The sequence below is a fragment of the Erithacus rubecula genome, assembly GCF_903797595.1.
Source record: "Erithacus rubecula genome assembly, chromosome: 2".
Taxonomy (NCBI): domain Eukaryota; kingdom Metazoa; phylum Chordata; class Aves; order Passeriformes; family Muscicapidae; genus Erithacus; species Erithacus rubecula.
Window position 1 is genome coordinate 58,750,100 of NC_136685.1, and position 15,550 is coordinate 58,765,649.

The window sequence follows — 15,550 nt, forward strand, 5'->3', positions numbered from 1 at the left end:
TCTAGTTTTCTATGAAAGCAACTTGATACCATTGTGAGTTTGTAAATTAATCCTAAAATGCAATCCTTTAAAATACTGCTTTTTGGGGGGATTTTTTTTTGTTATCTCCAGCAGTGTTGGATCTTAGACAGACATTAGATTTTGGCCTGTTGTCAGCCTTGTTCTAGGCTGGGTCTTATAACACTTCAGAGTACATTGTGTACTTGGGGTTTTATGTGTGCATATATTGTGTCAATGGGGCATATATGGCACTTAGAAGAATATTGTTCCAGAAGGAAGGACCACTTAACCTTTTTTTTTTTTTTTTTTTAATGTAGACTAGAAATGGACAGAAATGTTTTGCAGCAAGATAGAAATAGACTGGAAAACAAAAGATGTGCTACAGTCAGGGGTGATGGGATTATACCACAGACTAGAAGCCAGTAATGTTAAATTCTGCCATCTTATTTATGAAAATGCTGTTTTTCCCTCAGTATTAAGAAGGTGTCTCCAGCTCTGTCCCATGGGAAAAGTTCCTTGGTGCAGCTGAGCTGAGCTAACACCTTTCTGTTTCTGAAAGGTCTTCCTGCACCTCAGTCTTGTGCCTGCTCCTGAGCTGCAGTTCCAACACTCTCCTGACCCATCAGCTATTTAATCCAAATCCCTAAAGCCACAGAATATTTCTCACTTATTTTAGTATTTATTTTGTAGAGTATTAAGAAGCTGAGTCCACCCAAGGAGATATTGGACGGGCACCTGGCAGTGAAAATGGGAATGAGGGCCAGCTGGATCTAGAAAGGAAAATTGGAGTGGGTCACTGAGGTTGCAGGGATTAAGAAGTCTTTCTATGGCACAGCCTTCTTTGAACAGCCTGCTGTCTTGCAGGTCTTTGGGAAGGAATTGTACATATATATCTGACAGAGTTGCTGAAAACACTCTGTAGTGTGTGCATTCAAGGCATTGTAGGGTGTGAGAGATTTAACAGAAGCAATCCTACCTTACTGTATACAGAATATACTACTACTTTGGCCATAAAACTTTATTTTTGAAAAGGCAAGATGTCATAAAACTGTTGGATTGCCAGTGGTAGTGGTGACTGCCAGTCACATACTGGCTCTTCTGTTGAAGATGGATGAAGCTCTCTTAGCAATTTTGTGGTAAGAGCAAGGCTCTCTGAGTCATTGAAGGTTGCTATGAGAAACCCAGTAGTGTTTCCATAGGGCATAGCAATGTAATTATAGAAGCTTCATTTGAAAATTGGTGAGGTGTCAGTTATTTGTAGCTCTGCTTCAGAGCAAGAGAAACAATAAATGTGGAACAGAGCAGATAACCTGTGCATATCCTGATTTTTCTTTGCATCTGCATGTGACCTTCCAGGAGACAGGCTTGGGTTTACTTTTAGTCTGCTGGATCAGTCTGCTATTCTGGGTGCAATTCTGAGAAGCAGCAATAAAGGACATTCCCTATCAACCCAGAGCAGTTGCTTTGTAGTTTGGTTTTGGCTCTTGCAAGGAAAGCAACAGATCCAAGAATCACAGAACACATTGCATGAGGTAATGTTATTAAACGGTAAATTCCTTGCTATGCTCTGCTTAAAAATTTTGATAAAATGTTGAGGCATTGAGAGAGAATAACCCTGCAACATCTGTAAGGCTCTACATAAGAAACAACTGTTTTATTGCAGAACATCCCAGCGTATGTGCTCCCCATCCCAGTGGGGGACTCACTGCCTGGCAAAAGAGAGTCTGTAATCAGATCCCTGCAGCTCTGCATTGCTCTAGTGTGTCTCTGTAGAATCTACCAGTGTCTTGCTTCATTTTATGGTTCATATTGCTTTCTGTGAGATGGATTTCTTCATCTGAAATGAAAATTGGGAAACATGCAAGTGCAAAATAAAGCTGGTGAGTTAATTTATAGAAAGCTATGTTACTGGTTTCAGTCAACTGAAAAATCAATTTAACTGGTTCTTTTGGGGTTTTTTGTGTGTTTTTGTTTTGTTTTTGTTTGGTTTTTAATGTAAGCTCTAGCTTCTCAAGCTTTAATCAACATAACATAACTTTCCAGCCTTTTTTGCTGACATTGTTTACAAGACTTCAAAAAGTCTTTAACTACAATTAGCATCTGAAAGAAAAATTGTAGGGATTGAAAATGATACTGTTTTATTGGCATTTTGTTCTTCTGGTGGGTAAACATCTATGAAACTTGTTAATACTGCCTCCTACCTACTTATCCAAGAGAAATTAAAAATTATATGCAAGATAATTAAACAGACCAGATAGGCTTTGCAGATAATTTATAGCTGTCTTAGAATACTGAGAATGAAATAGCTCAGTCTATATGGATGGGAACAAGAGAAAAATGTTAGAGATTTCTTAAATCTAGTGCTATGCTTAGATCACTCCTGAGAGCAGGGGAAGGAATTGTTGAGTTTGTTTGCAGGGCCCTTAAATGTCACATTTGTGGGGGATTTTTTTGTGGCTAAGTTGCTTAAGGATTTTGTGTACAGTAGGGATTTGACAGGAAAGAATGGAATATTTGTTTTATGGGCTATCCCTCAGTAAAGTGTTGTTTATTCCAATTCTTAGTGATAGATTCTGGTAGGATTACTGTGGTATTGACACTGTGGGAAATAAAAATAAAACTGACATATTAGATATCTCTCAGGTGCATTAATTTGTAAGATTATTTGTTCCTATATGATAATTTCCTCCAGGGGTTTGCTTTTTGCAAGCTTACTGTGGAACATTTATCCACTCACTTCTGTGTTAGGGTTATTTAACATTCTTGAAACAGTATATGCCATCTCCTTGCACTGTCTTATGTTGTGTTTTTATTAATACACTGAATTCCTCATTGTATGAATGTAATGAGTGGGTTGTTTTGTTTTGTTTTTTTTTTTTCCTCACAGATGCTCCCAGCAACCTTTCCACATTCTGTTTTGACCAGTGGCACAAGCATTACACAATCTCTTTTACAAGACAAATGTACATGTAAGGAAAAATAGCAGCAGCAGTAAAAACAACTCTGCTGTGAAGGTGTACAGGTGTAAACAAGGCAGTATATTTACATGTAATGTAAATCTTGTTTTATGTCTTTTTAGAAAAGAAATAGACTGATTTCAGGCAAATATGTAATCTGTGGATTATATATTAAATATAATATTTTGGGTTGGTTTTTTTTTTTTTAATATCTTGCACCATTTTAATCAAGCAGCCAAGTAGTGAGTTGTTAGGTTGACAATCCCATGAAATCAGCATCTGTCAGGTATCATTTGAGGTTTTAGAGTCACTGAGTAACTAGATTTTCCCATATTTAATTTAGGCATTTAATTCTTTTAATAGCTAGGAATAGAATTTCTGTATTCTGATACTGTAATTTCTGTATGTTCATCATCTTTTTTTCATGCTGTCATTCAGTAGGAGAGTAAGTGAAAAGTAATACATAATTTTAGTTATTTGGATAGAATTTTCTTACAATATCATTGTTACCCAATTTCAGAAGCATTGTATGAAAATACTTTATGAAATACTGTATTTTAACCTTTTTCTCTAATGTTTGTCATGTGCATCCATCGGCCATAGATCAAATGTAGTGTCAGTTTCAAGCAGATGTGGAGCTGTTGAATTCATTGTAATCTAGCTCATAGAGGTAACAACAAAGCATGTAGTTTCCTCCCAGTAACCTGTTATTATGAGGTCTGTGAATAATACACAGTTAATGGAGAATGTATGAAGGTGTCAGTGCAGCATTAGACACTGAAGTACTCTACTGTCTTACATTCCTTGAATCTAAGAAGGAGCTGGAATATCCTGATCCTCTTAAGCTACTGAATTGAAATCCTGAAAAAGATGTTTTCATGTAATTTGTTTTAATAGACTTTGTAAGCTCAAGGGGATGACTGACACTGCAAGATTATGATGTTACCTTGCCAAGCTGCTTACCAGAAAAAGCAGCAGAATTTTCCTTACACAAGTTTTCAAGCAGGCTTTTTTAATACAGATGTTGAACCTTCAGTACAGATGTTGAGTTTTACAGAGGGAATGAGCAGAGTGGATTATATGTATTTTCTTTTCTGTGGTTGTTCTGCTTTTTCACCTCTTCACAAAACTTAACAGAGTAAATATTGGGCTTTCATAGAGCTCTGGAGGTACTTGATGAAGTACTTTTTTAACTAAAAAAAAAAAAATACTGAAATGGGCTTGTCTAAATATATAGTAGTCCTAGGCATGGAAAGAAAAAAGTGGCTATGTAAGATAGCTAAAGAATTTTACTTCAAAATTATGTTATGAAATGACCTCAGATTGCTTTTGTCTTATTATTACTTTTGTCTAGAAAAGGCAAAGTGTACTTGGGCAAAGTGTGATTGTGGGACTCTGACCTATATTTGTCAGATTTAGCAGAATCTGTCTGCTAAGTAGCACGTTGTCTACTAAATGCAATCATATCTCTTTCCCAAATCCAAGTTTCCACAATGAGGTACAAAATGTATGAAGCTGATATCCTTCAACCAAATCAGTCTTTCCTCTGGCTATTTTGGAAAGTTTACTGTCTTCTTCTGAAGATCCTTGTGTTCCTTGGTAAAGGCAGTAAGGTGAAACTTGGCAATGGAAAAGAAGAAACTCCAAAGGAAAAAAAAAACCCACACCAGCATTCTTTCTCTTGTTTAGTCATGCATAACTTTAGCTTTAATTGTATGTGAATGCATTAGCTCTGTGTATGTGTTTATCTAAAAGATACAGATTTAACTGTGATGATGAATCTTCCCTTTTGATTCTCAAGCTTTGCAGTTTCTGAATCTGAATACCAAAAAACCCCAACTTTTTGGGTGTAGGTTAGGTAAAGGTGCATTAAAAGAGGCATTGAGAGAGTTTCCTGTTGAGGAAAAAAAAATTGGGTCCAAGTAGTTTGACAGTTACTTCATGGGAATAAAAAAAAAAACCAGAATAAAATTAATTGTAGCACTAGCTGCCAAGTAATGACAATATTACTTTTCCTCAAAAAACCCACACTAATTTACAACTTTTTTGATGAAATCTGAATACTTGTTCAATTGAAGAGCATTTTCATAATTTTGTAGAGATTAGAGGCAACCAATACCTGGTAGCTGTACAGAGGGCAGAATTTCTACTTAAAATAACTCATGTTGTTCCTTGAATATACTTTTCTAAAGGTTTTGCAACCATTTTTCTGTTCATTCATTTTAATTTGTGATCCTTTTAACTCATTTATTTTTCATGCTTAAGAAAATAGAAGACATAGTCATTGTTAGCCTTCCTCCCACTGAATACCTCTGTAAATGGCAATTCTTAGCTATTTTTGACTTCTTAATAGGTTGTAGTGTCCCAGTCATGCATGAGGAATAGCACACTATTTCTTATCCTTACTTCAAAATTTTGTGTTTTAGTATATCTACCTAGATATTTAGTATGCCTAGCAGGAGCTAGAAGCAGGAGCCAGTATAAAGTGAGAATTGTGAAGACATCTTCATGAGAGTACATGAAGTAAAACTACTTGGACACAAGGATGCTCTGTGAAGATCTGCTAGGTGCAGATCTGCCTTCCTGCCTTCAGCTCACCCACCAGAGCATGTCTGTGCCTGGTGTCTTGCTGACCTCCTTGCTTCTGTCTGGACAGGTGAGCAGTCAACACCTGGCATGTTAATACAGAGCAGATCAAAAACATCATTCATCTAGCATGTGTATGCAACTGATCTCGTGCCCTCTGAGTCTTGGTAGTGAAACAACAACTTTCAGAAGTTTTTGCTTGGCTTCAAGCATTTATTTACAGCCCCTGACTTTAACTACGAAGGCTGCTTCAGTGATTTTTGATTATCAAGGTTGCCTCTAAAGCAACCACTCCTTGAGTTAGTCCGTTTACATTATATTATAAGCCTCCTTTAACCCAGAGATCTTGACATGACCTTCCAGAGCCATAAGGAAAAAACATGTAACTTGGAGCAAAAGAGGACAGACAGAAGGAGGAGATGAAGCTCTTCTTAAGCTTTGCATCTCTCTGTTGCAAGGGCAGAATATCCCTGCTCTGCACCTGGACTTCTAAGCAGTGGTTGTGAGGTGAGTGCAGGCCCTCAAACACAGACTGAAATCTTGAGTTATAGCACATTTAAGGGGCAGCCAGGACTAGGGTTAAGTTCTTCATTCCAAAGACTGAGAAACCCAAGCTGTATCTCACAGTCCATCTCACACCTGTGGTGCAAGCTTGAAGGTGTCACCAGGAGTTCCCTCTCTGTTGCAACACTCTGCACTTGCATTGCTTCTCAGCAATTATCAGGTTTCTTGACTTAAGTGTATCTTGCTGTCCAAAAGAAATAATTCCTGTTTATGAAGCTCTTCTGAATTTGAAATCTGATTACATCTATTGTTCTCTCCCTTCATCTCCCCCCTCCCTTTTTTAAAAATGTTATTGTTTGTCTCCAGTGTGGTAGTGCATATGTCACATACAAAGGTATATTGGGATTTTTGAGGAGAATATTGAAAGTTCAGTGTATGTTCCTAAGAAAGTATTAAAGAGCCTGTGGGCAGATATTGGAGATAATTAGGAACTAGCTGGAAGTGCTGCAGACTCGAGGGATGTTTGCAGGCTGCAGAATGTTCCTACGGGAAAGAAATTGCTCTGTAATTACAGGCAAGGTCAGTGCAGTCAGTTCAGTGGGAAAGAGATGGTGAGAGCTGGGGCTCCCTCCCATAAAGGTCTTTGAATGTTGTTAGTGAGACACAGTTGTTGCCACTTTTTGAGAAAGTGCCTCAAAAAGTGAAGTATACATTGTCTAGGGGTTCTCTGTGCTGTGAGGATTGCAGCCTTTTCTTGGGAAAGAAGATTGACATTTACAAGTGTAAGAAATTTCTTGGTCATACTTCACATTTCTTTGGATCTCTAAAGTGGTTGGATGTGCTTTTCAGTAATATGAATCCCCCAAGTCTTTAAAAGGCTAGTATATGTTATTTGTGCATTTTTTATTTTCTGAAACAGGATTTTCAACACCTGGCTGGAGTATTTCAGCTCACTTCTGCTTATTTGAAAATGAGGCATATTTTCATGGCGGATGGGTAGCTTTGGCTTCAGGACATCCAAGCCAACTTAAATTCATCCTCAAGAGGAAAAACTTTGCTTCCCTTTCTTCTAAGGACAAACCACTGAGTTCATAAATATTCTGTGCCCAAACTTTGTGATCTGTAGCCTTCAGGTGGCAATACTAGTTGCAGGTACTCCTCTCTTGAATTGCAGGATTGAAAGAGGGCTGGTGCTTTGTGTTAGGAGAGGCTGGAGGGATATGGTTTGTCACAAGGGAAGTGGAGAATGAATCTAGTAAACCAGATATATATTGTTCAAGTTATGAATTTTAAGTTTTAAGATATTTTATTGGATATTTTCCCAGATACTCAGACTGTAGCACCTGGAATGATCATTCTGGCTTAAGTGAGTGGCATAGTGTGTCATGCTAGGAGCTGAGAGAGAAGTGATTGGAGTGGTGGGAGCAGTGACTTCCAGCTGAATGCATTGTGTTGTGAAGTCTAACCTTCAGTTATTTTTCTGGTTTGCTTCCCTGCCATAAAAGCATAACATATCTGGCATTGTTTGACTCAGAAATTTCCCATGAGCATGTTTGATCAGTTAAAGGGACTTGCATCAGTTCTTTCACAAATGGATATATTATTTATTCAACAAAAGTATATAGTTGATAAAGAAAATGTTTCAAAACCAAACAACAAAATGTGGATATTCTCTCTTGCATGTTTTTGGTAGTTTCAGATATCTCAAATATTCTTAGATTTGAGACTGAGTTGTTCTGCAGTGCTTTTATCTTTTCTAACTTCTTTCCCTGTGAACAGCATGACTGTTCACTTCCTGCACAGATAGGATTTATAACAACCTGCTGTATTTCATGTCTGCAGGCCTTTACCTTTTGGAGAACATGTATAAATTTGGCAACTCAAAATTATTATCTTCTAATACACACACCTTGTGTGCTTTTCTTGAAAAATATTTTCCTGAAGACATTTTAAAATTTGTTCCTTGAGTATTGTTTCTGACTTTTTAAATTTAGCTCCTATTTAATCTGTTGTTGTAGCATCAAGAATTGTTAGGGTAATACATGTAATAGTTCTAAAAATAATACAGATATTTCTCTTATTTTTGTTATAAGAGCTATAATAAAAAAGATCTTGCGACATAGATATATTGCCTTCTCTACTATTACAAGAGCCCAGGAGGCTCATTCAGCTACTATTTTTTATTTTCACTTCTCTGAGTGTAATTTGGGGAGGAGATGGTAATAAGTTTGTCAGAGTATTGCATTGAAATAAATTTTGTCAGTATTCACAGTGAATATCTGCTGAACAACCTTTCATATAAGTTTCACTTCTCTCAATATGCCAAGAAGTAAATCTTTAGTCAGTTGTATCTGCTTCATGATACATAGGTACATATAACTACCATAACAGTGTTTGCATTAGTGGGCTGGCAGTTCCCAGTGTCACATCCCCTTTGTTACAGGTCTGTTTTGGGGCAGTTTTGCTGGAGCTGCTGATCTTTCTGTATCTCTGATTAATATGACTGACTATCTTGCCTAGGCTGTCTCCAAGTAGGGAAGAGCTTCTAGACTTACACAAGGACAAATACTGTGAAAAGAAAGCCATTTAAGAACAACCACAACAAAAATCAAGTGTCTTCTAACTTCCTTTTCATCTTCTTTCATTTTTCTTGAGGTTGAGAGCATTTAAATAAGCACTAGTTGGCTTATAGGTAATTATTTCGAATCACATCCTCCAAACTAATTTTGTATTGCTCTGTAATAGGCAAGGAAGGTGTTAACATCAGTGACTTATGCCATAATGGGAGGTGAATAAAGAAAATGTAGTTAGAAGATGTGAGTGAAAGCAGAGGAAAACCAGTACCTATTCAGGTCAAAATTACATTTTTCCCTATGGAATTGGCCCATTTTAGTGGAAAAAAACCTTTTATCTCCAAGCTGGTTAATTTTGTCTTCAGGCTTTGTAGGAATGTAGTCAGTTTCATTAAAAAAAATTTCTTTCCCTTTTTTGATAGGATTGTTTAATAATTTTTGTTAATTTTGTAGGTTGTACTAAATAAACAACAAATTGTATGATCTTACCAGCTTCTACCTCTGTAGTATTTAGCTTGTAATACAGTAACTCTATTATAGGATGTTCCAATTTTGTACTGTAGTGTTCAGCAATAATCTCAGAGGTTGCTCCCACAGTCCCCATTTGATAGCTGGTGGGATCATCTGCCATCAGCTTGTGCCAAACCAGTTGTGGCTGGCACTTTTAAAATACCTTGCTGTCTTTGTGGACACACATGTACATTTTTTCCTTCTTAGACTGTAAAGGGAGAGAAAACTACAGTTTCCTTTGACCTTATGTTGGTTTGGGAGGTAAGAAATCTGGTTAGGCTGAAAAATCCTGAAGTCTTTTCAAAGACTCTTTATCTTCTATTTCTTTCCTTAAGATGTCTGGGCAGTCAGAATCTTCCAAAAGCAGGCTGTGAGTCCTTATTTGTTTTGGTTTCTTGGAGATAATAATTCAGAAATAGTTGTGTACTCGCTTCAGTTTTTCTTCTTCCCCTTCCCTCCCTTTCCTTCTTTTATCCTCACCTTCAGATTCTCTGCTCTGGAGTCTTGAAGAGTAGGGATTTGAATAAACATGAAATACTGAAGAGCTTGCTGCAGTATTGGTACATTTGGCTGTGCGTGGCTTCTTTCTGTCAACAAAAGAGACACCTTAATGAAAGATGCATGAGAACAAACAAATATTTTTCTGGTTGTCCAACTGTGGCTTAATACACTTTATATAAGTTAATAGAAACAGAAGATAAAAAATCATGAGTTAAATATTGACAATGCAATAGGAGAGCTACTGTTTAAAAGCTCATTTTTTAAAATTAGTACCGAAATTTTCTATCATGCAGCAACATAACTTGCTGCTGGATTTTGCATTTGAGAAGAGCTGTGCTTTCAAAAAAAAAGAAATAAAATAGTTGTGTATCCTGCTTTCCTGTGTCACAGGTCTAGTATGTTAAATGTTTTACATCACTGGGCTTAGACTCAACAGTATTAGAGGATGAGTTCAAGTAGCATCTCCCTTGTTAAGGGGAAAAAACAGAGAAAAAATATTTTTAACTACCTTTTAAATGAGAGTTAAAGTAGGCAATTTGTTGATATTTATTGTCTTAGTGTTAGAGAATTTACCAGCAAAAATCAGATTGTGGTGTACTTCTGTAATTAATCCTTGCACTGCTATGGAAGGAAAGGTTTATAAAGTTTGATTATAAAAAATCTTCAGTTAAAAATCTACTTTGAAAGAGTTCCATCTGGAAGGTCAAGTTCTCTATATGGGGATCCCCAACTGACTTTGGACTGGTGGTAGGATTGTGCAGGTAACACCCAGCTCTTCTACCATGCTTCTTATCCTCTGCTATTACACATTTCACAACAGAGATGGAAACCATTACTCTGGTGTTCCATGGTGGGGAAAACAAGACAAAAAGCTTGTTTTCAGCATCTGAAAATGGGCAGAACTGTGAGACTGCTGTAATGGTGGCAGAAGGGGAGTGTCTAAATTACTGATTTTCTAGAGAGAAGACTAGCACTTGAATCTTTTAGTTGGGCTATTTCTTAGGAAATACAGAGTGACTGGAAATGGAGAAGAAGGGAATGGAAATAGTTAATATATAATATATGTAATCTTAAATCAGTTTGTATTTTGAATGTTTGATACTACAGTCTTAAAAGTCTTTTTCTTGTCTGAATATAACATAAAGGTAGTGTCAATTCTCAGTGATTTAAAGGTAAAATATTCTCATAGTTTGTATTGTATTGAGAAAATATGTAAATAATGCATTTGAATAATGACTAATTTTATTACTTTTGTAATTATTTTACATTTTCATCTCTCGCTGTCCAGCATTTCTAACGCAATTTGGATATTAGAGGAGAAGCCTTTGGTCTGTCTAATCTTGAAAGTGATTGTAAATAGGAGGTGGGAAAAGGTTATTGACCAAGATGCAGATGAGTCCTTTTCTCAAACTTGGTAATCTTATATGCAGTGAATAAGAACAGAAATTGCATACAAATTTTATGCAAAGACATTGTATCTATAGTTACCTGTATTTTAAAATCCACTTGTAATCTCATCATTCTTGTACAATTCAAGCAATTCTGTTAGTGCTTACCTCACTCTGCTCTAGCTGGTATTTCAGAGACTGTTTTCTCAGTAAACATTTTTTAAAAATTTCTCTGTAAGATTAGTAAAGGACTGCATCATAATACTCATGCTGCTAATATAAAATGTCAACTCTTGAATGTCTGTTAGGAAGATTCCAGTGGGTATGGAAACAATGGCACTGATCTTTCAGGGGATCAAGTTTGCTTGTGGAATAAATGCAGAAGTTTGTCTACAAACCATTATACTCTGAAAGTTTTTCTGTGTTTTCCTATATATGAACTTTTTCTGGGCTGTAATTGATAAGCATGAGAAATTTGGAAGGGTGGCTTTTCTCATATCATTGTCTTGCCATGGTGAAAAAGAAATTAATAGCAGCTATTATTTTTAAAACTTCAGTGACTTGTAGTGCTGAAGAGGTCTGGCAGTGACTCACTAAATCTCATGGACAGTGTTTCTGATAAGTCAGCCAACTGTGTAATGTTTACAATTTTGCCTTTGTGCCTATAAATTTGTTTTCTTATCTGTTCCCTTTTTTAAAAACAAAATGAAGTAATATGTCTATACTAGACTGAAATAAGTGGTTAATTGCAGGAAACATGAGGTCAGTATAGTGCTTTATGTAATAAAAACAAGACCATTTTTACAGCTCTGATGACTGTTATGAATGCAGCTCTGAATTTATATGAGCTCTCTTTAGCAGTAACTGTGTAGATGCAATAAATGTGTGCACTTCGGATACAACTTCTGGAATATCCTGAATGGCCTTTTGCTTGGTCTCTTGTGCTTTATTTACACTCTTTTGTATAAAACTGACTTTAGGGATTTTTTTCTCTCCTTTTTCAAATGGAGATTTAAGCAGGATTTGAATAGTTTTTAAATTCATCTGTATTGATTCAGACTTTTAAGCTTTAATTTTGAAGTACCTTAGATCTCTTTAAAGTGGTAGTTTAAGCCCTGGAGGAATCTTCCCAGTCTCTTTGAGACTGATAAGTTCAGTGCTGTATTTTCATGGTTTGGAGCATTTTTTCATTAAGGAAAATTTGAGAGCTGAGACTTCAGCCTTGAGAAGAAAAAGCATAAGGGTATTTTTTTGTGTGTACAGTCGATGGGAGGGAATTAAATGAGAGAGACAGGCTCTTAGCAGTGGTATCCAGTGACAGAACCAGAGGCAATGAGCACAAACTGAAACACAGATGGTTCCCTCTAAACATCAGGAAACACTTTACTGTGAGGATGACTGAGCACTGGCACAGATTGCCCAGAGAGTTCATAGGGTTTTCATCCTTGGAGATATTTAGAAGCTGCCTGGACATAGTTCTGGGCAACTGACTCCAAGTGACCCTGCTTGAGCACAGTGTTTGGACCAGATGATGTCCAGAGGTCCCTTCCAGGTCAGCCATTCTGTGATTCTGTTTGTGTGCCTCAGGGTCTAACTCTGTGCCTGCTCTACCACTAACATCTCCCTTCTCCATCTTCACTTCAAAGTTATGAAATCTTTAAGACTTTGCCCCAGAGACTGTGAGCAGGATGAAGCTCTTCCCCTGCCTCTTGCCCCCCAAAGTATCCTTCCCACATACATTTCATCAGCTGTACATGTCCATTGTGTAAAGTTTTGGGAATTTGGGAAGTGAAAAAGAAAATTTTGTAGTTCGTCTTTGTGTGTGTATCAAATACAAATATATCAAATGCGTATGTCTGAATTATATATGTAATATACTTTATAGGAGTCCAATATAAAATCTTAACCATATTACTTTGATTAGTGTAACAGTAGTACCAGTATCTTTAACTTGTTTTGTGGCTTATTTTATTCACTTCTTTGTTTTTCTGTGTGTGCTTTGACTTGCAGAGTTGGAAGAATCCAGGGATTTCAAGTTTTGAGTAGCGGGCGACTTAGAAGATCACCACACCTAAATTGAAAAGGCAGATGCAGCTCTGAGTGCCAGATTGGTGTGTGCACTGCATGTACATGAAAACACACATGTTTTTGTCATCAGTAGACTTACTCTGGCATATTCCTGCGAGCCTTGCAATTGATGAAAATTAATTTGAGAACCAGATGGAGCAACTTCACAGCACAGGAATCAGTAATCCATGGAAAGACACCTGCCAGTAATGTTCAACTTTCCACATGGTCTTCACGGGTGAAAAAAGTTTGCAAGAAGAGAAAGAAAAAAAACAACCTCTGTGCAGAAAAAGCCTAATAAATACCTCCACAATCTAAATCAGTAGCTGTGAGGGAAACAGAAGAATCAAGAGGGCAAAGGAAGGAAACTGATTTAGTTCCAGCAGAGGAATAATGTATGGTCTTTGGCACGTTTTGCTTTGGGCTCAGTAGCTTGTGAATGGACTAATAAATCGTGACCTTCTGCTGAGTAATGATGACTGGAAGTAAATAAGTTGAGGAACTATGGGACAAGTTTGGGCATTGAACTGAGCAAACCTTGCCGTCCTTCTTGAGTTAACCAGGTCATCAAACTTGCATAGTCTTTCTCCCTCTCCTTTTTCCTCTTTTCACTTAGTGTGGTAAAATACTAGCTATTTGAGCTCATAAATGTTATTCAAATAAAACGATTGGAATACTTCATATGTTTCCTTCTTGTACAGCTGCAAATGTTGTGTCTGGAACTATGAATCTGTGCTGTAGACAAGCCTCAAGAAGGAAAGATCCGATCAAACAAGCAAGGAAAATACCTAGAGAAATAGTGAACCCAGGAAGTCAGATTTTTAATGCTGCTTCTCTTTCTTTTTTAGATGATTATATCTCTTCCTTCCTTGAATTTTAGAAGATTTTGAAAGAGTGCTTACTTGATGTGCTTTAATTCTGGCATTTGTTTTTAGGTTGAATGAAAAGTCTGTGATTCCTTGTAGCAGAGAAAAAAGGGAAAAGTAAAGGAAAAACATCTTGACATTTTAGCCTGTTTCACAGGAGAGAGAACTTCATGGTTCACCTGAGGCAAACTTATCTCCTTTGAAAGCTAAAAGCTTTAGAGCATTTTTGATTCTGCTATAAATGAAGAGGGGGTTCTTTTTCATTCGTGTGTGGCAGCAAAAAGTGGGAAAGCAGGCAAGATAGCGTGATAAACAGTTCAGGCTGTTGGGTCTCTGGTGGAAAAAAAGTGCTGCGATGAAAATTGGATTGGCTTTGGATTGCAAAAACTTTTGAGTCCAACGAGCGGTTCAGTACCAAGAGGGATTTCCCAACTGGCCTGGCACACCAGTGCCTGCACGAGTTCGGGTCTGTTGTTTCACACGGTTTGTGTGCCTTTTTTTCCCTTTATGCAATCTCTTTCAGCTTTAGCAGCAGAAACACATCCGATGGAAAAGATATGCCAGAGGGCAGCTTGGAAAAGAGGAATGTCATATATATACATATATATGTATGTGCGTGTGTTTAAATTTCTGCAACCGAACTTTTGAAGAAAATCTGACTGGAGGAAATTTTAAAAGCCTTAAGTTACTTGAAACCTACACATTTGCAACTCTTTGTCTCTGGAATTGCATTACGCTAAACTGGAATCTCAGGCTGTATAAAGATTATATCAAGTTGAGCAAAAAGATGACTTAACCATTTCTTGAGCGCCTCTTATGAAGTAGCTGTTTCTCCAAAGGATAAGTGCACCCCCACTCTACAGACTCAAAACAAAAATGAACCTGAATTTTTTTTTTAAGTGTTACTTTTTCTTAGCCAACTGCCATCATCTTTTATAGAGGAATTTTTCACTATGCATTTGGTGGATATTTATAAACACTGACCCTATCCTCCTCCCTTTCAATGATCTATCCCAGGTCAGTCTTACCAATAAAAAAAAAAAAAAATTGATTTAAATTTTGTGCACTAGACATATTACTTTCTTATGTCAAAAAATAAAATATTTAAAAAGCATGTATGCAGCAGTGGAACATGGGCCTGTTCTTTGCAGCGATTCCAACATCCTCTGCCTCTCCTGGAAAGGCAGAGTCCCCAAAAGTGAGAAGGAGAAACCAGTGTGCAGGAGGCGGTACTATGAGGAAGGCTGGTTGGCAACAGGCAATGGCAGAGGAGTTGTAGGCGTCACTTTTACTTCCAGCCATTGCAGGAGGGACCGGAACACCCCTCAGAGAATCAACTTCAATTTGAGGGGCCACAACAGTGAGGTAAGCAAAACGTGTGTTACACTTTCAAGAAATTGATAGCTCAATTTATTTTTCTTTTAATAGTATTCTTCTTGAAATTTGGCAGAGTGGTATAACAGAGGCTCAAGACTAATCCAAATGTGGTTTGGGTCAATTGGAATTTTTCTGGTAAAGTCAGGCATGTAAGACTGATGATGGGAGGTTCCCTGGAAATGTGTCTGGTTTTGGTTTGGCCTACTTTCTCCTTCATTCCC

The 15,550-nt window shown here is 37.2% G+C and overlaps 1 protein-coding gene across 6 annotated transcripts in view; it reads left to right on the forward strand.

Annotated features, from left to right (window-relative positions):
• The window catches only part of TULP4 (TUB like protein 4), a 142,844-nt gene that overhangs the window by 14,575 nt on the left and 112,719 nt on the right, over positions 1 to 15,550 (forward strand). For 3 of the 6 annotated variants that reach the window (XM_079331028.1, XM_079331029.1, XM_079331031.1), the window contains exon 2: positions 13,030 to 15,317. In XM_079331028.1, coding sequence (XP_079187154.1) covers positions 15,066 to 15,317 — 252 coding nt within the window. In that variant the 5' untranslated portion in view covers positions 13,030 to 15,065. Of the gene's footprint in view, positions 1 to 2,892; positions 3,023 to 5,899; positions 6,051 to 13,029; positions 15,318 to 15,550 lie in introns of those variants that run through there. The other 3 variants (XM_079331033.1, XM_079331032.1, XM_079331030.1) reach the window with 3 other exon arrangements.